The sequence below is a fragment of the Octodon degus genome, unplaced genomic scaffold (assembly GCF_000260255.1).
Source record: "Octodon degus isolate 3935 unplaced genomic scaffold, OctDeg1.0 scaffold00155, whole genome shotgun sequence".
Taxonomy (NCBI): Eukaryota; Metazoa; Chordata; class Mammalia; order Rodentia; family Octodontidae; genus Octodon; species Octodon degus.
In genome coordinates this window covers 5111114-5132539 of record NW_004524731.1, presented here as the reverse complement: position 1 = coordinate 5132539, position 21426 = coordinate 5111114, and the positions used below count along the sequence as shown (strand labels likewise).

Here is a 21426-nt window from a genome sequence, read left to right as displayed (position 1 = left end):
TAGTGGGTGAAGTGCGGGGTGGATGCCACATGCTCTGAAGAAGGTGAGGATGTCATGTTTGCAGGGACTTGCAAGAGACTGCAAGAAATCGGGGCCCCTCACCTGTACCCAGTGTTTCGTCAGTCGGGGGGCCCACGCAGGCACAGTTCCAGACGGCCTTAGGGATTTTGACAGCTGCTGCTCAGTTCTCCATCTGGGGCCATGCCGGGTCCCTGTCTGGGCGGGGGGCTGTGCCATCGGTTCCTAGCCAGGTTCCACACTGTGGCATCAGGGAGAAATGAGTCAGGCTTCCCTGGAACAAGGCTGAACCCCAATTGCGCTGGTCCCAGCTCTCCAAGGTTACGGGGTGAGCTGGGAACTCAGTGGCCAGGGATTAGACATGAGCCGTTCTTAGCCGACCCTAAGACTCCTTCTGGGCCGTGGTTATTTTGGGGTCAGTGGTTACTCTAGTGGTAAGTCACTTGGAAAGACCTCTGGGCAGAGCAGATTCCAGGGCACAGCTGGGCCCGCTCTGTGCCAGCCCGCCCTGCCTCTCCTGGCTGGCTCCTGGGCCAGGCGTCTGTCCGCTTGGACATCTGAGTTGTACAAGCAGCTTTTTCTTTCACTGAGTGAAGTAAATGCTTTGAATTTGAACCATCTTTACAAGTGACAGTCATGCTTGTGGACACAAAAGCAAAGTCCTTGTGGCTCTCCGAGGAGGGACGTGGTGAGGACACAGCATACAGGCGGCCCTCTCTGCAGAAGAGGCTCCTGTTTCAGGGTGGTGTCAAAGTTCCCAAATGTGTCCGGAGCCCTGGGTGTGGCCCCATGCTGGAATGAGGCAGGGAGCGCCACAGGGCCCGTGGCGCCTGCTCTCCCCGGCTCAGGACCGGGTGGGGTGCCTTCCTCAACCTTGGGACCTGGGGCGGCTGCGCGATGGTCTGCTGGGGGGAAGGCCAGCTAGTGGAGGCCTGGGGTGGCGGGGGTCCTGTGTCTCTGGATCCTGGGTGGCCAAACCTCTCCACCATCTTGAGCCCAGGGCCTTCCTCACAGCCTGCCCTTTGAGGAGAGGCTGTTCCTTATGTTTTGGGGTCCCTGCATGTGGGATTAGCACATCTGAGATAGATTTCTTGGAAAGGAAAGCAGCTTTCTAGGTAGAGTACAGGGACACCCAGGCTTCCTGGTGTGCCGTGTGCTGCAGCGATTCAGCTTCCTCGGGGTGTAGCCAGCGGGGACGTGCTTTCAGAAGGTTCCGGAAAGGCTAGAAAAGCCCCTCCTGGTGGGGGGAGGAGCAGGCGATGGTGGCAGAGCATGCTCAGGGGACGCACGTCTGGGTGGACCAGACCCAGGTACAGGTTCCAGGAGGCGGGGAGCCAAGGTCACAAGCAGGCCAGGGCTCCAGGACACACCCCTGACCTCCGCTGGCTCCCAGCGGAGGTGTGGACAGGTAGCTGGTGCTCCAGGTGGCAGGGAGTGCTCCTGGCAGCAGGAGTCCACTGAGCAGGTGACTGTACTGGGAAGTAGCCACTGCTCCGGCTCTGCTGGGGCTGAGTGTTCCCATTCAGTGAGCAGAGGGCTCTGTGGGCTGCCTGCTGGCGTGCGCTGTCGCCGTGCTCTGAGGTGGCAGTTGAGGGGCACAGAAACACATGCGAGTGACCCACATACCTTGCCCATTGCTGCGAAACACCCACTTCTGCCCTGGAAGGGGCTACAGGCTCCTGGCGCCTTGCAGGTCAGGCTTGTCAGTGGGGTTCTAGAGCTGACTTCCAGGAGTGCCAGTCAGGGCGTTCGAGGCCAGCCTGAGAGCTCTGGTCACGGGGCTGCACTGCGAAGCCACTCACTTCCCGAGCAGGATCACAGGCCCGGCCACGAGCGACACCCCTCGGGGGGCCCCTGCTCCCTGTGACCAAGGCCACGCAGACGGACAGGGCAGACATGTGATGCTGCACTCCTCTGGTGGGTGTCCCTTACCTCCATCCACATAGCTCAGCATGAAGTATTGGGAGCCTGTGTCAGAAGCGAAGTGCCCCGGCCGCATGGGTCTAGTCCCCAGCAACGTGGACATCCAGAGACATCAGACAGAAACACGCCTTGGAGACCCCTGGGCTCTGCGGAAGACTCTGCTGGGACGCAGTGTGAAGTCTCACATGAGGGAGTGATACGTAGATTTCTTTTCACTTTTTACTTTTATCGGTAGGTGTCTGAGTTACGTGAAGACCACTGTTTTCATCCCTTTTCCTGACCCCTCCCTTCATCTCTTGGCTGCTTTCTCACTTGAAAAATATCAATCTTCCTGCTTCTATCATCTTCTATATTTTTCTTTACTTAGATTTTGCATTTCTAACACAAGAGAGACTATCAACTATTTAAGCTCGTGTGTCTGGTATGCTTCACTGCACATTTTTTCTGTATTTAGGACAGGGTCTACGGGGTCTCACTCTGTAGACAAGATTCATAGTGATCCTCCGTTTACAGCCTCCCAAGCTCTGGATTACAGGCGCGTGCCACCACGCCCAGTCTCAACCGCCATCTCATAGCACCCCAGGGGCGGGGCCGGTGTGACACCCCAGGGACTGAACCCCAGTCACTGTGCTCTGCCTAAGTAGGCGCTTTAGTCTGCTGAGCTGTCTGGCTGGCCCTTCACTTCACGTTGCGGTCTCAAAGTGCATCCCTGTGCTTGCCGATGCCTGGAGTTTACTGTTTCATGGCGGAGCAGTTCTCCACTTGTGCAAACACCCTGTTTTCTTGATCCAGTCATCTGCTGCTGGACGTTTGGGTCACTTCCAAGACTTAGCTACTATGGGCTGTGCTGTTGCAAGCCTGGGTGTGCGTGGATCGCTGTTAAGGACAATTTTAACTCTTTCCGGAAGGTTCCTAGAGGAGGAATAGCTGAGCTGAGCAGAATTCCTAGCTTTAGCTTCTTGAGGCCTTGCAAATTGATGTCCATAGCGGCAGCAGTAGCTGACAGCGCCACGGACAATGTGGACATACTCCTGCTCTTCCTCCAGCCTTGCCAGGCTTGTTATTTGATTTCTTCGTGACGGGCACTTTTTTCTGGAGTAAAATAGAATCTTAGCGGAGTTGTAATTCTTATTTCTTGGATGGCCAGTGATAATACACATTTTTTCATATACTTATTGGGCATTTGTATTTCTTCTGAGAAGTGTCTATTCAGCTGCCCATTTCTTGATGAGGTCTTTCATTAGGGAGGTCTAATTTTTTGGGTTCTTTATTTATATAGTATATTAGGCATCTGTCATGGGAATAGGCTCAACTTCCCATTTTATAGGTTTGTTGCTCCTTTCATTGTGCAGATGCTTTTTAACTTCGTCTGGTCCCAGTTCTTGCTCCATGGTGTTACTTCTTGTGCAGCTGGGGTTCTACTCGGAAAGTCCTTGTCCATGCCTGTGCCTTCAAGAGTCCTGCTGGTTCTATCTTCCTGTAGATTAAGTGTTTTTGTTTGACGTTCAGGCCTGCTATTCATTGTGATTTTGGTTTAGTTCCTGGAGAGAGATACGTGTCCAGGTTTAATCTGCATAGGGCCAGCAGGTTTTCCGGTCGCCATTTATTAAAGACTCCACCTTTTCTTTCGATTATGTTTCTTGGCTCCTTTGTCGATGATCGGGTGGCCAAACGTGCTGGAGTTGTTTCTGCTTCCTCTATTCTGTTCCCTTGATCTTTATATAGGTCTGGTTTTGTGCCCGTTCCATGCTGCTTTTATCAGAGTGGCTTTGTGGTAGAAGTTCAAATCTGGAGTCGCTGCGCCTCCTGCTCTGCTCTCACTGCCTGGGATTGCTTTTGCTGTTCTGGGTCTTTTCCAGTTCCACAAGAATTTTAGGATTGTTTCTCTAGACTTGTGAGGAATGCTGTGGGTATTCTGACCGGTGCGTTGAATCTGTGTGTCAGTTTTGGAAGAATAGACATTTGGAACACATCAGTTCTGCCTTTCTGACAGCAGGATGTCTTTCCCACAAGTAGATTTTTTCAGATTCCTCCACTCTACAGCATCTGGTGTGACAGTGACTGTGAACAAGGTGGCTAGTGGCTGCTGTTGTGGCTGTTCTGAACCTCACATAAGCCTTGTAAAGTTGACCCGGCATTTCAGAGCTGGGCTAGGGCCACTCCATGGTGTTTGGGTCCACTGGATCCCAGATCCCTCAGCCGTGAGCTAGGGTACTCAGCCTCTGCCTCCTCCTTCACACATCTGGGGTTGATGGCACCTGGAGGGCGTTCTGCTTCACCCCACGAGGTGCCACATCCCGAGAGGTGTTTATCACCAAGTGCATGCTGGGCCCTATGCACAGGAGGCAATTGGATGAGGAGGTGAGTTTCAGAGGAGACTGACACTGTGAGTGTGGTCATACACGACAGCCCAGCAGCAGGAGCCCGAGGACTGTGGGTGCTGTGCTTTTCTTCTGCCTGGTGAGAAAGGGTCTCTAGGCTCTGCATCCTGAGGCCCTAGGAGGGCAAGGTCTGGAGGAAATGTGGGGCGTACCTTGCCAGGTGACCTGACACATTCCCAAGGGGCTGAGCTGCTGGGATAGCAGAAGTAGGGATGACCCCGAGAGGACCCTGAACCGCTCCTCTGCTGGGTGACCATCCCTGCTGCCGCATGAGGGAGGCCCCTGGGCTGTCCTTACTCAGACCAGAGCAGATTGTTCTGAAGCACGGAAGACCCATGGGGAGGTGGTCAGGCCTGGGGACACTGACCACAGAGCCCCGGTCAGGGCTGGCACCCACCCTGTGTTGAAGGCTGGCTTCTCTCTGATGGGATCCGAGGAGGTGGGTGGGCCACAAGGCCCTGGCTCCCCCAAGTGGGCCAGTCCCCGAGTGCAGAGCACAGAAGGCCTCTGCGTGCCCTGCCCACTGCCCACCACACTGCCTGCAGTGTCAGCTGCCGCCTGGGCCTCTGCGGCCCTCCTCTCCCAGCGTATTTGCCACCTCCCTCACCTCTGGCTTTATCATTCCTCCTCCTGTATTCCAGGTGCCTGTTTACTTTTCTAATCTGCTTTCATTATTTTTAGCATCCCTAGTAATGTTGGCTCTCACGTGGCCCTCGGCATACTCGGCATTCTGTAAGTGTTTGGTTCACAGTTCGTGGAAATGCTGCTCAGTCCAGAGCTTGTACCGAAGTCCACAGCAACGCACTTGTGTCCTGGGCAGGTGGCGTGCTTCCTGCTCCTAGCCTGGGACGGGTCCCACCTGTGTAATCTTTCTTTCAGCTCCGTGTCCTCCAGTGGGCTTTTCCCTTGGAATTGGTTTCCCCTCTGCAGTGCTGCCTGTGTGAATCTGGAGGTGGCCCGGGGTGCCTCCGCGTGCGAGAATGTCACCCGGCCTCCTTCTGTCTCCAGAGCCTTCAGCATGTCCCTGGTGGCCCTGCCCTTCTACCAAAAGAGACACAGGCACTTTGACCAGTCGTACCACAACATTCAAACCAGGTACCTTCTGGATGAATACGCTTCCAAAAAGTAAGTTGACACCAGCGATCAGACTCCTTGCATTCTGGTTTGGGTCTGTCCCGTCCCTCCGGGCCCTTGAGGTGTCCTGCAGGTCCTGCAGGCCTGGCTGTGGCCCCTGGTTGGTCCTGAGCCAGGATCCTCAGTAGAGCTCACTGATCTCCTCTTCCTCACGTATGTCCGGCATCAGGATCTAGAAAGTCAGCCAAAGTGAAGGGCAGTGAGAAGGAAAGCCATGGGGCACAGAGGAGGGCAAGGCTGCGGGGGCAGCGTGAAGGGGAAGGAAAGCTGGCATCAGAGCAGCCTCGCCACCTGGATAGCAGGTGCGGCCCTGGAGTCCCACACTGCTGCTGCGGCCCGGCACGTCTGGGGCCTTAATGGGCTGATTGGGAGGCCATCAGTGAGAAGGGACGAGACCTCTGGGCCAGGCATGCTCGGCGGAAGGCGCCTGCCACATGTCCCCAGCACCCTATATTTAGAGGCACTTGTGGCACTCTTACTTAGTTGTCGTCCTTGCAACAAACACAGCCAAACACTTGTGGCTCCTCCCAGCAGTGCAGGGAGGTTCCGTCCCTCGGGATATATTTAATTGCGGCTGTGAGCCAGGCTAAGTGCTAGGCAGTGGCTGTGGAGGGAGGGGACAGTGGGAGCCCAGGGGCTACCTCAACAACAGGAGCCTGGTACAGGCGAAGAGGGCAAGATGCACCGGAACGCGAGCCTGGGCTTGTGCGTGGCAGGGGTATACATGTGTGAGTGTGCATGTGTGCGTATGGGTGTGTACCAGTGTATATCAGTGTGCAGGAGGAGCATGTGTGTGTATGTGCACTTGTATGTGCATGCCTGTGGGCCTGTGTATCCACGTAGTGTGCATACATATGTTTACATGTGCATAAACATATACTTGCTGTTCATATGCCTACATCCATCCATGTACATGCGTGAGGGCATATGTGTGAATGGTGTGGTGTGTGCACATGTGTGTGGGCAGGGGCAGATGGGGTGCATGGACAGGGAGTGGTGCTGTTAGGGTGACCCTCAGGACCTTCCTGGCACTCACATCATTCCCCTGTTGGTCCAGGCGAGCGTCCACCCAGTCCTCCACCCAGAGGTCTCTCACACAGACGTCATCTGCGCAGAGAGCGTCCAGCCAGACCTCGACCAGGGCTGCAAGCGTGAGCGTGCGGGAAGAGGAACAGGAGGATGAGCACAGGTAACCATGGTGGTCGCTCTGGCCATTGACCCAGCAGTGACCGCAGTAGGGCTGGGAGACTTTGGGGGGCGGGGGTGCGGAGAACACAGGGCCAGCCTGCTGCGCACCCCATCCCCTTGTCCTGCTCCCTAGCTCTGTCACCTTGGTCTGAGGAGAGCACCCCACTAATGCCTAGCTCAGCTGGCTGCAGCCCCAGGCTTGTGGCCTAGCCCCGCTTCCCGCAGGCAGACTCTAGCACCAGCCGCTGGAGCCGAGGGCTGCACTTCCTCCTGGAGCAGTGGCCCCGGGCTCTGTGTCCCCACAAGGTCACCTTCCTGGAGTGGGCCAGGGCCTGGCCAGTTGTCCCTGTGGAAAACGCATGACTGTGGAGGGTTCTAGAAACCATCATACTTTACATTGCTGTGGAGTCAGCTCAGGAGGGTGAGATGTCACGGGAAGGAGGTGGCTTAGCGAAATCGTCAGCCCTGCAGTTTTTCCCGCTGATGTGGGCTGCTGCTGCTGCTTCTCTGCTCTCGGAAGAGCCAGCTAAACACTGACTATGTTCTTGTTCTCATCCCCACCTCTTTCTACTGTTCCTAGAAAATTCTCTAAATCTGTAAAACCTGAAAGAAAAGTGAAACTTGGGCAAACATGTTTCCTTTCGAAAACTGCATCATGACAGAGTAATCCACTTAATAAAACATTTTTTCCTGAAAAGATTAACCTGATTTCAAAGCAAACTCGAATTATCTTTTTTTCAGTATTTAGTTCAGGGTCTACAGTGTCTCACTACATAGATCAGACCCATAGTGATTCTCCTGTTTTTAGTCTTCCAAGTGCTGGGATTACAGGCACGTGCCACCACACCCAGTCTCAGTCACCATCTCAGTGTGCTTTGGGGGCAGGGCTGGCACGGCACGCTGGGGATCGAACCCTAGTCCCTGCATCTGCCTAAGCAGGCACTTTAATCCACTGAGCTATCTAGTCTGCTTTGAATTATCTTTTAAATGTCTTAGGTGGGCTTGGGAGATAGCTTGGAACCTAAACGCCTGCCTGGCAAGTGCAAGGTCTTGGGTTTGATTCGGCCCCCAGACCAAGCATGGTGGTGCATACCTATAATCCCAGTGCTGGGGAGGCTGACTTAGGAGGATCACTATGAGTCCAAGCTGTGTAGCTGCGAGATCCTGTACCAAATAAATAAATAAATAAATAGATAAACAAACAAATAAATGTTGTAGGCAAGATTTGCCATTGAACTACATTTTATTGTGAATAGAAAACTTGCCGCTAATCACTTCAAAATGCAGACCCTAAAACAACCTGGATTTTAAAGAACAGGTTGTTTTAAAGGCATCTTCTGATACTTAGGTTTGGGGCTAACTGCAGGGAGCAGAGCCTGTCCTATTATTCCCACCAATTGTCCCTGGTGTGACTCAGGCAAGGGCACATGACTCCCTGCCTGCTGCCACCCCTGTCGGCCATGGCCAGCAGATATCTGTGGCCATTACTGGAACTCACCCAGTTTCAGCGAGGATGACTTGCAATAGCCCTGGCTGCTGAGAACCGGAAACTTCCCCAACGCCAGGCTTGCAGTAGTAATCGGCCTGGGGTCTGGGTGTGAGTTTCGGGGGTCAAGTTGGTTCTCAGGATGATGCCCCCAGCCCACTGCCCATCCCCTGCTGTAGGTTCTTGGGCTGCTTCAGGCCCAGGGCACCTTGCACTCGTCACTGTGTGCTGGGTTGGGAGGGCCCCTTCATGTTCTTCGAGGGTGCATGTGGAGGCCCCATCAGATGCCTGTGTACTCTGGTGAGTCCCTATTCACATCTGCGGCAGAGCTGGCTCACATCCTGGGCAAAGGGTCTCTTGCAAAATAGAAACCGTGGCTCCTCTGTCAGAGCCACTGAACAGATGTCACTGTTCCCTGCTGCCTGCCTGGGCTTCAGCACAAGCCAGGCCTTCCTGAGCCTTGCCCACCAGTGGTTGGCACTGGGAGCCTACGTGCCAGGGACTGTGAGATTTGCATGGGGCAGTCCATGGGCTGGTGGCTGAGTGGCAGAGACATGTCCCTGATGCCTGGATACGGGTGGGGAGCTTAGCTGGACACTGGTTCCCACTCAGAATCAGGGCCCAGTGGTGCTGGTGGCTGGGAGGGAGCCCAGACCTGGGATCAGGTGCAGCAAACACAGGAGCCTACTGACTTCTGGCCCCTTGAGCTGGACAGTGTGCTGGTGAAAGACCCTTTGTTCCCCTGGTTGCTCAATGGACAAAGGCGGGAGGAGGGCTGGTGCGGCCAGCAGCTCAGGCCAGGTGTCCCCAAGTCCTGCACACCAGCCACCCGGGGGAAAGGGGAAGCAAGCGGGCATCCTCTCTCACCCGGTCAGGATCCAGAGTTACACGCTGGCCTGGCTGACGCATGTAGGTAGCTGCACACGAGTGTAGCTCATGCTCCTTGCGGGAGGACATGGTGTCAGGAGACTGTGGGCTGAGATGTGCTGTGGAATGCAGAGGCCTTGTGTGTTGCTCCTGGTGCGGAGCACCACCAGGCAGATGCAGGGGCCGGGTGTGAAGGGAGCTTCCCAGTGGGAGGAGGGGCTGGAGGAGCAGGTGGGCTGCGGCAGCAGGCTTGCTGGTGTGGAGGCTGAGAGTTTTGGTTCCTCCAGGTTTCTTTCTGTGCAACAGCGCAGACACGTTGCTCGGAGTGTTGATCTCAAGCTTCCCCAGGCCAGGTCTTTCGTAGTCCCGCAGGGTGGGCCTGGCCAGGGCTCTGGTTGAATCAGTGCCACTGCCCCAGGCAGTTTTTGCTCTCTGGGCTCCCAGTGCTGGGGTGCTCTGGCTCCGACTACTAGCTTTGTAGCATGGGTGAGCCTGGGGGTGGCCTCTGGGGGTGCAGGCCTGGGGTGCCCAGGCTGTGTCCTGCTGCCCCCTCTTCCCAGGCCATGCCGTACACCCATCCCTGCCTGCTGCTTACCAAGGTCCTCCCATGTCGCCGAGCAGTGAGTATGTGGTGGGACTCACTGTGGGGTGTGCTATGGGGGCCACAGAGCAGAGAGGGGCTGCCCTTGCTTTCTTTTTTTAAAATTTATTACAAGGTCTCATTACACAGATCAGATTGATAGTGATCATCCTGTTTTCAGCCTCCAAAGTACTGAGATTACAGGCCTGCACCACCATACCATCTCCTTGCTTTCTTACTCACAGAGGTCATAGAGAAATGAGCTCTGGGGAACAACGTGAGGGGTCAGGACAGCTTTGCAGAAGGGTGCATCTCTGTAAGGAAGGTGACAGAGACACGTGTCCTCGAGGGGACGGGATCCCTGGCAGGTCGCAGGCGGCACCATGGGCGCTGCAGGTGGGGTGGCCTTGGAGCACCCTGCCTCTTTCTACAGTCTGGCCCCTGGAGTTGGTGCAGTCCTGAGGTCCAAGAATGTGGCCATGGAGAGGCCCGTGCCCCTGCCTAGAGGGTCGTCTTCAGCTTCCTGCTATTCTAGAACACAGTTGCATTTCTTCCTTGCCTCTGTTAAAGGCTTCATTTCCACCTGTTATGGTTTATGTCTAGGTGTCCCCCCAAAGCCTCATGCTGCCATGGGGCAGCTTCTGGAGTTCTGGTCGATTGCTGTGGGTGTGGGTGCTGCACCTGCCCTGGGCAGGTAATCTGCATTACAACGTGAGGAGGGGAGAGAGCTGGCTGGCTGCCTGAGCCGCTGCTACTCGCCTTGCTCTCTGCTCTTGGCCGCTGCCATGTGCTGCTCTGCCGTAGAGACAGTGGAGCATGGACTGAAACCTCCAGTAGCTCTGGGGTGCAAAGTGGGGGGTTGGGACAGCTTTGCAGAAGTGTGCAGCTGTGTGAGGAAGGTGACACGGACACGTGCCCTCGAGGGACACTTCTCTCTAGTTTGGTGGCCAGGTGGAGGACCAGATGGCCTGGAGCAGGCCCGAGTTGGAGGAGCTAAATAACCTTTTCTCCCTTCATTTGGGGTGCTATTTATCCCAGCAACTGAGACACCTTCCCAGACCCACTCGGGAGCCACCCCCTCCCCGGGGACATGGAGCACAGTGGGCTCCTCATGTCCTTAAATTCTCAGTTGGGTCACAGCAGACCCTGGCGCATCTGTAGCCTGGCGGCACCTAGAGGCAGCTGCATCCTCTACTTAGAACCCCAGAGGGCCCTGCTGCTGTCTGTGCAGCAGCTCTGGCGTGTGCATCCCACATACCGGAAGGAGAGGCAGACGGGAGCCACGCCCTCTGCTGCTCCTGAGCTGGCTGCGGAGTCTGGAGTCGCAGCTCCTACTGCAGGCTCTGAGGCCTGGCGGCCTCGCAACTGCCCTGTCAGGGCCACAGCGCAGGAGCTTCCCGCCTGCTGCTGCTCAGCCTGGCACCTTCTCCTCTTCTCGCGTGCTGCCCCAGCCCCGAGTGCTCTCTTGGATCAAGTGTGGAGGACGTGGAAGTGCCTCTCTCTTGCCTCTTCTTGCACCTTGGGACTCTGGAGCCTGTGTGGGCCCTGGAGCCATCCGGTTTGCCCAATGCTCCAGCCTGACTGGCCTTGGCTCCCAGGTACAGGTCCCTGGAGGCAGCCTATGGTGAGGCCAAGCGGCAGCGGTTCCTCAGCGAACTGGCACAGCTGGAGCAGGATGTGCAGACGGCCCGGTCTCACACGCGCAGCACGCTGGACAAGTATGCCCTGCAGCAGACGGTAGGAACCCAAGCACAGAGCCAGGGTCCCCAGGCGGTGGCAGCGCCCTGACCGCCCGCTTCTTATGCCTTGGTGGCCAGGTGGAGGACCAGATGGCTTGGAGCAGGCACGTGTTCGAGGAGCGCATGAGCCGGGCCCCCGAGATCCTGGTGCGGCTGCGGTCACACACGGTCTGGGAGAAGATGTCCGTGAGGCTGTGCTTCACCGTGCAGGGCTTCCCTGCACCTGTGGTGCAGTGGTGAGTGGACGGTGGGACAGCAGGACACAGATCCTACACCTGCTCTGCGGGCTGCCACGCATGGGAACTTGGGAAGCCAAGGAGCAGGCCTGCAAGCTCCAATCCAGCCTGCACAAGTTAGGGATTCAGCAAGACCCTGTGGGGACGTGGCTCAGTGTGAAAGCCTCAGGTCCCCACACACAGTTCACGGAACCCACTCATAATCTGCTGGCACTTTAACTTGACTGACACTGATCGGGCCGAGTTCTCAGTGCACCTTCTGTGGAAGTCGGTTCCCAGAGAGCCCAGTGCCACGCCTGGCATCTGGCCCTGCCAGCTCACACAGCCCCAGGCGGGCTTGGAGCTGCGCTGCGTATCTGCTTGATGCCTGGGGAGGAGCTGGGGTGGTGCAGGAAGCCATCTCAGGGCCAGGGACCCTGCTTGGTCAGCATCCGTCCTGCACCAGGTGTCTGTGATCGGAGGCCTCAGGCCTGGGCCCTCAGCAGCGCTGGTGCTGCCCACAGGCCCAGGAAGCCGAGTGCTGCTACAGTGGGGTGGCAGAACCCTCCCATGGCCCAGGCCCACAGGACACTGCAGGCCCACAGGCCTGCTGGGACCAGCCAGAGCTGCTGTGCCTTTTCAAAGACATGGGCCAGCTCGGGACTTTTGGTAGCATCACGCAGAGCCTGCCTGGGTCCTCTGAAGGCCAAGGGCTTCCCAGGGTGGCCCCAAGGCCTGCCCTGCCTCAGCCTCAGAGAGTGCAGCCAGAATATCCCACTGGCTCCTGTCTGCGCTTGGTGGAAAGAATGGGAGGCTGGTGCGGAGTGGTCAGCAGCTTAGGGTGGCAGGAGGTAGGGACACCACGGGGACAGGGGCACTGCCCGGCCCAGATACATTGTCTCCCTCCCCAGGTACAAGGACGGCAGCCTGATCTGCCAGGCAGGTGAGCCCGGCAAGTACCTCATTGAGAGCAGGTATGGAGTGCACACCCTGCAGATCAACAGGTGAGGACGTGGGCATGTGTGAGCGTTCAGAGTCTGTGGAAACCAGACATCAAGCCAGAGAGCTCCAGCAGGTTGTTCCCTGGTGTGAGCTGATGTGCGGGAAGGGAGTCTGGGTAACCCTGCTGTTGGCAGAGGGCGGGACTCCTGAGAAGGGTGGGGACGGCCAGTAGCATCAGGTACAGCCTGGGCGGCTGAAGCCGCCCTTGACGAGGCAGACATGGACACACAGACACACACAGACACAGTGACACAGAGACACGGGGACACATGGCTTGACACAGACATGGACACAGACACGGACACACAGACACAGGCATGGGCTTGCAACGGCAACCTCCCTCTGCCCCTCTCCCTGGAAAGGCAACTGCGTACCTGGCTGCTAGGCCACGCTGGTCACAGAGAGAAGCCCAAGCTCTGTAAGGAGGAGCTGGGCAGCTCCAGGTGCCACCGTGTGGGGTCCGCAGTGGGGACTTGGTTGGTCCCTGCCTAGGGGCCAGATGACGGACACCACCTGGAGAGGTCCAGGCCTCAGCTCAGGTGTGGGCGGGCAGATCTGGTGCCTGTTCACCTCGAGAGCCCCTGCCTAGCTCAGGCCCTCACCTCCCCGCTCCCTGTGTGGGTGGAGCCTCTGCCCAGTGCCCCACCCACCCCTGGCCTGCCCCCTCCCACAAGACCTGCCCCACCCCAGCCTTCTGGCCTGCCCACTCTCAGCAGGCTCTCCTCAGCTGGAGCCCGCACTCCCACAGGAGCCTTGGGGAGATGAGGCCGCCCATGCTCAGCCTGGTCCCACAGGCAAAGCTGCTTTCCCTAGAAGCCCACCAGGCAACCCCTTCCCTGGGACACCATGTGCTGGGTGCAGCTCTGGATAGCAGAGGGACATCGCCACCTGAGCAGGGCACACGGTGCCCCACCTGGGCGAGGGCCAGGCCTGGCCACAGGCAGAGGTGTGAGGTGGGGCCAGGGCTGACCTTTGCAGGAGCACATCACCGGTCAGTGTCACCGGGGCAAGACTGGGGGTGCTGGGCTGGAGCAGAAGGGGTGCAGCAGTTAGGAGCTCTGATGGGCTCTGAGAGGTGCAGGAGCTGCTGGGAGAAAGAAATGGGGCCCCAGGCCAGCCGGGGACATTGGGGCATCAGAAGCGGAGGGGAGCAGATCCGTGGCTCCTTTTCCTAAGCGGAGAAGTCACAGCCGCCCGACGCTGGCAGCACCAGGCTGTCCCTTGGGAGTAGTGTGGGCTTTGGCCAGCCACGATGACCGAAGCTGGTTAACAGTGGGGAGACCGCTGCAGGCTGGGGGTGGCACACACGCGCAAGTGCAGAGCCCACTCCCAAGCCCCATGCATCCCCAGGCTCCTGATTCCAGCTGGGACATTTCTGGCAGAGGAAATGTTCGCATTCTTCAGGAAAAGCACACGGGGAGCCGCAGCCGCTGGCTGGTCTCAGGGCTCACTCTGAAGTGCTGAGCTCGGCGCCACCCGACCCCAGCCTGTGCAGGGCTGGAATGTGTGCTCTCCCTGCCCCTGCCGGCTCTGGCTCTGGCTCTGGACGGGCTCCTGCCTCTGTCAGGGAGGACGTGTGTGCCTGGGAAGGCTCTTTGGCCCCGCAGGAGTTTCTTAAAGTGCTAAAAAGCAGGCCCACCCTCTGAGCTACTGAGCAGAAGCTTGCCGTTGGTGCTATTGCGTATGCTCGTTGGATCTCCTCTGAGGAGTCGGAATGTGGGTTGCGTTTCTTCAAGATATTTTAATATTGCTATCACATTTTTATAGCTGGGTTAGACACCACGTTAGCAGCCCTGCCAGCCCTGGATCCTGGCAGGGTGCTCCTGAGACTCAACTTTTCTTGTACTTTATTTTTGGACTTTGATGTTTGTATTTTTTTATTTTTATTTTTAAAGATTTTTTTTTTTTTTTTTTTTTTTTTTTTGGTGCAGGGTTTTATTTGCAGCTCGGACCTGTAGTGATCTTCCTGATTTCTGCCTCCCTAGTGCTGGGGTTACAGGCATGTGCCACCACTCTCAGACTCCATTCTGGCTCAGCGTGCCTGGGGCGCGGCCGGTGTGGCATGGGGTGCCAGGGATCGAACTCTGGCCCCTGCACTTACATAAGCAAGTGCTTAGTCCGCTGAGCTATACCTCCAGCCTGATGCTTGTATTTTGATTTACTTTAAATTCCAGGTGCTGTGCCAACTACTGGGCACCTTGCTGGGTTGTCTACCCATCTTTTAATCATGAAATAGCATTAATTCTAGATGGGATTGGGTTGGGGCTACTTCACATGGAGGCCAAACGTGTCCCTGTGGAAGCCCATAGGAACAGAGACCGCGGGCCGGCCAGACAGCTCAGCAGATTAAAGCACCTGCTTATGCAGAGTGCTGCGGCCAGGGTTCGATCCCCAGCGTGCTGTGCTGGCCCCACTCTGGGGTGTGCTGAGACTGTGACTGAGACCGGGTGTGGTGCTGTGTGCCTGTAATCCCAGTGCTTGGGAGGCTGAAAACAGGAGAATCACTATGAGTCCATTCTATGTAGTGAGACCCTGTAGACCCTGTAGGCCCAGGTACCAAATACATTAAAAACAAAAAAAGAACAACAACAACAACAACAAAAAAAAAAGAACAGAGCCCGAGAAAGCTGTCCATGCTGGGACAAGGTGCAGGAAGAGCCGAGTGCCAGTGTGCTCCTGCAGTAGGAAGCTGAGGCTGGGGCCAGGCCCAGGCTGCTCAGCGCCTTCTCCTGGGTGGCCTTGGAGGGAGCAGGACTGGGTCTCCAGGGTGGTGTGAGGTGGCATCCCCTCGGCTGTGGGGCGTGGGGTCGCGGCTGCGAGGACACGCCTGGTGGGATGGTGTGCCCCCATCCCCTGTGGCTGCCAAGGGGTGACAGCTGCTTCCATGCCCCCCACCATTCCTCTGCTCCCTCACCAGACGTGAGCCTCTGCAGTTATGTCACCTATGTATTCCTGTTTCCATGTGGCTTTTGCAGCACAGCTCTCACCAAGGAAAAATGTAAAAGTCATGAGATTAAAGGAAGCAGAGTGGACATTCTATCCCACTTCCACCCTGGGACTATGGCCTTCATGGCTGTGGCCTGGGCTGGGTTTCCTGCCTGTGCCCCTGGCTGCACGCACTGTGCTAATGGGATAGTTCTGGGCTGAGCAGCGCTAATGTGTCAGGCGGCTGTGCTTCACCTCAGGGCCCTGGCTGCCACAGGCACACCCTCTGGTCTCCATGGTGACCAGCCCCATCCCCCTGCGCCCGGCAGCCACAGGCCCTAGGCACATGGAGGGAATGTTCTGGCCTGGAAATTCAGCTCAAGGATTTCAGTGGATGCTATCTACAGTCAACATCCTGCTCCAAGTCCCAACAGGCTTCAAGTACATTGCCTTGATTAGTCATCAGTCACCCTGGGGCCTGCAGGGGCTGAGCAGAAGTGCCACAGGGCTCTGAAGGGGAAGCAACGTGGTACCATGGGTCAGCAGATGGGAGCATGCAGTGGTACCATGGGTCAGCAGATGGGAGCATGCAGCCGGACCTAACAGACGGAGGGATGCACGAACGGGTGGGCAGGCAGGACACCTCCAGGCGACTCCTGTGGGCCTTACAGCCTCACCCCCACCTGCCCTGCGGACTCTTTTCCCACTGTCTATTGCTGGGCAGGATTCTGATTTACAAGGAGAAATATCTGCAAATAGGAGCAGATCTTGCCGTGACAGCTCAGGCCGCCAGCTGAGCAGAGGAGGCAGCACCTCGCTCTAGGCCCAAAACACAAGGCTGTATGAGGTCGTGTCACTAGGCTTTGATGTGCAACACGTGCATGTGCCTTTGAGTACAGACTTACTGTGGCTTAAAAATGGTCAGAATACAAACTGGGGCAGAAAGGAGCAGCGAAGGAGAGAGACTTGTTAGAAAACTCTGGAGCACAGCTTGGAACCTGTTAGCCGAAAGTTGCCTAGAAGGGTTGGAATGGGTGCTGCACGGTCAGGTCTGTGCAGCCTGGGCACGCTACCCTGTGGTCTGCGGATGGCGCTCTGGGGTGTGGGGTGCCCTTGGCCACTGTCCTCTCCCCACTCAGAGTGTGGTCAGGTGACCCCCCAGCCAGGCAGCCTGGGCCAGCTGGCCAGCCGCCTCCTGCGACTCCTGCGGGGACCTGCCCCCTCTGCTCCATGTTGGATCAGGGTGGCTTGGGCTCCCAGCTCATTACACCAAAGCCTGGTCTGTGCCTTGGGGAACCCTGCCGGCCCATAGGTCCGGAGAGTGGCTGGTACAGCTGGGCGAACCTTGTCCTCCCACGTGCTCTGGCTTTCTGGACTTCCAGCTGGGCTTGTGGCGTCTCTGCACCCACCGCACACCTTGGTACTGTTTCGGGCTGGGGGTGCTGTGGAGAAAGCTGGGCTGGGCCCAGGAGAGGGGCACCCCAGAGGCTAGCAGGGGCAACAGGAAGGCATCCGCATCTTGGCATGTTAGTGAGGTACTGCTGCCACCCTGGCCCTGGGGTGGGGTGCCTGCATCCTGCTCCTGGGGGGCACCTGCAGTGCCCAGAAGTCCCACAGCAGAGTGGTTCCCGGTAGTGTTGACCTCCTGCAAAGCAGCCTGGAGATGGTGCACAGCATGTGGGAGTCTGGGCTGCCTGGCTGCCCATGCTCGCTCCTGGGCAAGGGCGTGGGGAGGAGGAGGCACTGCCCAAGTCAGGCTTGATGGTGCCCAACTAATCCCAGCACTCAGGGAGGCTGGTGCACGAGGGTCACAAGTATGCACCCAGCCTGGGAGACTTGGCTACTTAGTGAGACTTCAACTCAAAATAAAAGACACAATGGTGTGAAGGCCTGGGCTCAGTCCTCAGTGTGCGCACACACACGCATTTGTGCACATACGCACACACACACTCTCGTGAAAGCTGAGCTTCCAGGAGGGCAAGAGGTAGTCCCAGCAGAAAGCACAGTTTTCTGAAACTTCTCTTGCCTATATTGGAGAGGCTGAATATCTTAGTCAAAGAAATATCTTCAGCTTCTGGAGAAAGAGACAATAAATAATAGGAATGACATCCTCAGAATGAGTTTTGTCTCAGGGCTTTGGCTTCTTACAGCCTCGGGAAAGCCTTTTCTGATCTCGGAAGTGGGACTTTCAGGGTTCTTTTACTTCCTCCCTAGTTAGGAGCTCCCTGTGGTGTTGCTTAGCAGAGAGGCTACCAGGAAGCAGGCAGCCTTGGCCTCCTGGGTCCCCTGCAGAACATCCGTGGCTCCTTCTACTTGGGGGTTGGGCATTGGGGCTCAGGACGTGGGCTCCCTGAGGTGGGGCCCTAGTGAGATTGAGGGGGCTCTGCTTGCCCACTGGGGTCACCCCAGCCACTGCTTGCTCTCGTGGACACAGCTCTGGCTCCTGCCTGGGGCCCACTCAGGGTGACAGGAGTGTCACAGGCATGGCCTGTCTGGCAGGCATGCAACACGGCTGGGGAAAGGACTCCAGCCCCGCGCTGCTCTTAGGCCACCTTGGGCACAGCAGGGCTCTGGGGCCCGGCAGGCCTGGGCTTCTCTGTGGTGATCCCTTGTTCCTGGCATGGGCAACTCTGCTGGGGGTGTTGGTCACCAAACCACCAAGCCACAAGAAAATCTGCAGAAGCTGCTGCCATAGGGAAATGGCCGGGATGGGCCCGCAAGTGCTTGCACCTTTTCTTTCTCAAGGCCAAAGTCTGGCCGAGGTCTAGGATTCCCTGCTCCCTGAGTCTGGACTTAATATCTCACATGCTGCCTCTCCCAGCACAGCTGGCATTGTCCACAAGCACACTGTCCACAAGCCAGAATTGTCCACAAGCATATTGTCTACAAGCTGACATTGTCCACAAGCGCACTGTCCACAAGCTAACATTGTCCACCAGCTGACATTGTTCACAAGTACATTGTCCACAGCTAGCATTGTCCACAAGCACATTGTCCACAGCTAACATTGTCCACAGCTAGCATTGTCCACAAGCACATTGTCCACAGCTAACATTGTCCACAGCTGGCATTGTCCACGAGCACATTGTTCAGAAGCATATCACTCACGCTTGGACCATCTGAGTTAGGCTGTATGCTTTCCAGGAAAGCTTGCTCAACATCAGAGCTCTGCCATCCCCAGAGCTGCTCACTGATGTTGTCTTGCTTCTCTCCAAGGGCAAACTTCGACGACACGGCCACATACTCAGCGGTGGCAACAAACATCCACGGGCAGGTGTCGACCAACGCCGCGGTGGTGGTGAAAAGTGCGTAGGGCTTTGGGCGGCTGGGGAGAGCCCGGCGGCCGGCTGCCTCTCACCACGTCCACCTGTTGTCCTGCAGGGTTCCGCGGGGACGAGGAGCCCTTCCACTCCGTGGGACTCCCGATCAGGTGTAAGTGCACCTTGAGGGGTTGTTTTCTTAAGTCCAGAAAGGTGTCTAGTGGCATGACACACTATTAAAGATATTACTGTCTGGGGCCGGATATTTTGTAACACTTCCATCTGGAAGCTCCTCGAGGTTTTTCTGGCTAGTGTTGGAGTGAGGAGAGCTTGCTCCTGAGCTACTCAACAACAAGGGTTCGTTTTTAGACGTGGATGATGTCACTCCCGGGGTGACTTGACATCTCTAACTCAGAACAGAGAAGGGAAATCAACCCTTGACTCAAAGGCCTCATGACGCCCTGCCTCAGGTCAGGGGACTTCCTCCCCTCCCTGGAAAGTCCCTTGTCACTGATAGAGTGAGCGGTGGCTAGAGTTGGCCCTCACCCGGGGCCCGACAGTTTCCCTGCCGTGGGCGTCCTTGGCCCCTGTGGTGACCTGCAAGGCTGCTGTCCCGGGCTGGCTGGCTCATGCTCCCAGCCCAAGCAGGGGCTCAGGGGCCAGAAGCTTTGAGGAGGGCACCAGGTCTGCCCCAAACCAGGCTCTGGGGCTTGATTACAGGTTGGGGACGAGATTTAGGGCTGACCTTGGGTTCTGAAAGGGTCCTTCCTGCCGAGAGGCTCTGTGGGGACTCCCGTGTGATGCACCAAGGGCCGGTAAGCGAGGAACTGCAGGCTGGGGCTGCGCCATGCTGCAGACTGCTGAGCACAGCAGGGACCACGTCTGATCCCCTGATCCCCTCTGCGCGTACTTTATCACATGGTGGGCCTTCACCAGAGGCCTGTGGGAGGAGCTCTAGCTGACGCTGGAGGACCTGCGCTCACAGGAGCTGGAGGGCGGCAGTGTCCCTGCTCGCCCAAGGGGTGGGGCCTGCTACCCCTGCTTGGGTTTCTTCTACTTACTATAATTTTATCCAAGTAGAACCTTGGGTTATTTCTCGTAGTCACAACACACGTACTGTCACTGTTGCCATGGTGATAGCGGGCCACGTCTGCACCACCTATTTCTAACTAATGCGGATCTTCTGCATTTCACTAAAGTTTCTTTCAAAAATCAAAGTTAGATCTCTGCAACACAAACTGACCCTTGTTCAGTGTACAGTTCAGCTTCAGATATTTCTGAAGAACTGTACTCTCTCCTAGTCCAGGAACTCACCGCCAACCTTCTCCCTGTCCGAGGTCGGTGGAGTGTCTGGGACGCTCCCCATGTGTTCCTGCTTGCCTGTGTAGTCCTAGATTTTGGTTTCCAGTGCCAGACGTAGAGTTGGTTTTCTTCTGGACATACCCTCCCCTCCCTGCTGGACCTGAGAGGAACCTGGCTGTCCCTCTGGGACAGTGGGCGCCTAACTGATGAGTGACCACAATTTATTCTGAAGGGTGGGCTCCGTGGTCGCCGGGTTGGTCGACGTGACTTCCCAAGGACGCATCTGGCCCAGGAGGGGGGTCACAGACTGTTCCCAGGCCAGGGCTCACCCTCGCTGTGTCCTTGCCCAGCTGGCCCCTAGTGACGTGTCTTGCCTCCTGGTCTAAGTGTGGATGGGAGGCTTAGAGCAAAGGGTGACACGCCACACTCTCAAGTGATGGCTGGGGGGCTCAGCTCTGTGTGGTGTGTGTATGCTCTGTGTGTATGCTCTTTGTGTGTGCTCTGTGTGTGCTGTCTGTGTATGTACTCTGTGTGTGTATATGTGTGTGCGTGTGCGTGCACAGAGCTTGGCCCTTGATGCTGACTACCGCATGCCCTGCCCGCAGTGCCCCTGTCCTCTGTGATCCCCTACACCCACTTCAATGTGCAGTTTCTGGAGAAATTCGGCGTCACCTTCAGGAGAGAGGGTGAGACCTTGACGCTCAAGTGCACCATGCTGGTGACGCCAGACCTGAAGCGAGTGCAGCCACGGGCCGAGTGGTACCGGGACGGTGAGTGGGACGACACGCTTGCGGCCGCAGACCAGGGTCCCCGTGGTCATTTGGGCAGGAGGCCTCTTGGAACACTGCCCTCACCTCCACCTCACTAGTGAGCTTCGGGTTGGGTTGACCTTGCAGCTGACCTTGGATGCCAGCCAGGAGGACCCTGGAGAGGATGGTGGGGAGCCCCCCACTCACTGGCCCGTTACAGAGATCCTGGCACCACTGGGGCGCCCCACCCTCTGCCCTTCTTCATCTTGTTAAATACAGGGGCCTCCCAGCCCCCTAGAGCTCACACGGGGCACACACACAGCACACAGAGCACACACACACAGAGTGCGTGCACACAGAGCACACACAGGGCACATACACGTAGAACATACACTCAGAGTATACACATAGAGCACACACAGATAATACACACATGCACAGAGCACACACACAGAACATGAACGCAGCAAATACAGAGCACACATGCAGATCACACATACACAGAACACACGGAACACACATACACGGAGTGCACACACAGAGCACACACACACTGAGCACACATACACGGAGTGCACACACAGCACACACAGGCTATACACACACAGAGCACACACACACTGAGCACGCATACACGGAGTGCACACACAGCACACA

The 21426-nt window shown here is 56.9% G+C and overlaps 1 protein-coding gene across 3 annotated transcripts in view; it reads left to right on the top strand.

Moving 5' to 3' along the window:
- Myom2 (myomesin 2) overlaps positions 1–21426 on the top strand; it is a 58468-nt gene that overhangs the window by 1182 nt on the left and 35860 nt on the right. For 2 of the 3 annotated variants that reach the window (XM_023702636.1, XM_004642532.2), the window contains exons 2-9: positions 5331–5447; positions 6514–6645; positions 11176–11314; positions 11395–11552; positions 12443–12535; positions 18675–18763; positions 18840–18890; positions 20626–20790. In XM_023702636.1, the coding sequence (XP_023558404.1) occupies positions 5341–5447; positions 6514–6645; positions 11176–11314; positions 11395–11552; positions 12443–12535; positions 18675–18763; positions 18840–18890; positions 20626–20790 (934 nt within the window). In that variant the 5' untranslated portion in view covers positions 5331–5340. Of the gene's footprint in view, positions 1–5330; positions 5448–6050; positions 6162–6513; positions 6646–11175; positions 11315–11394; positions 11553–12442; positions 12536–18674; positions 18764–18839; positions 18891–20625; positions 20791–21426 lie in introns of those variants that run through there. The other variant, XM_023702637.1, reaches the window with a different exon arrangement.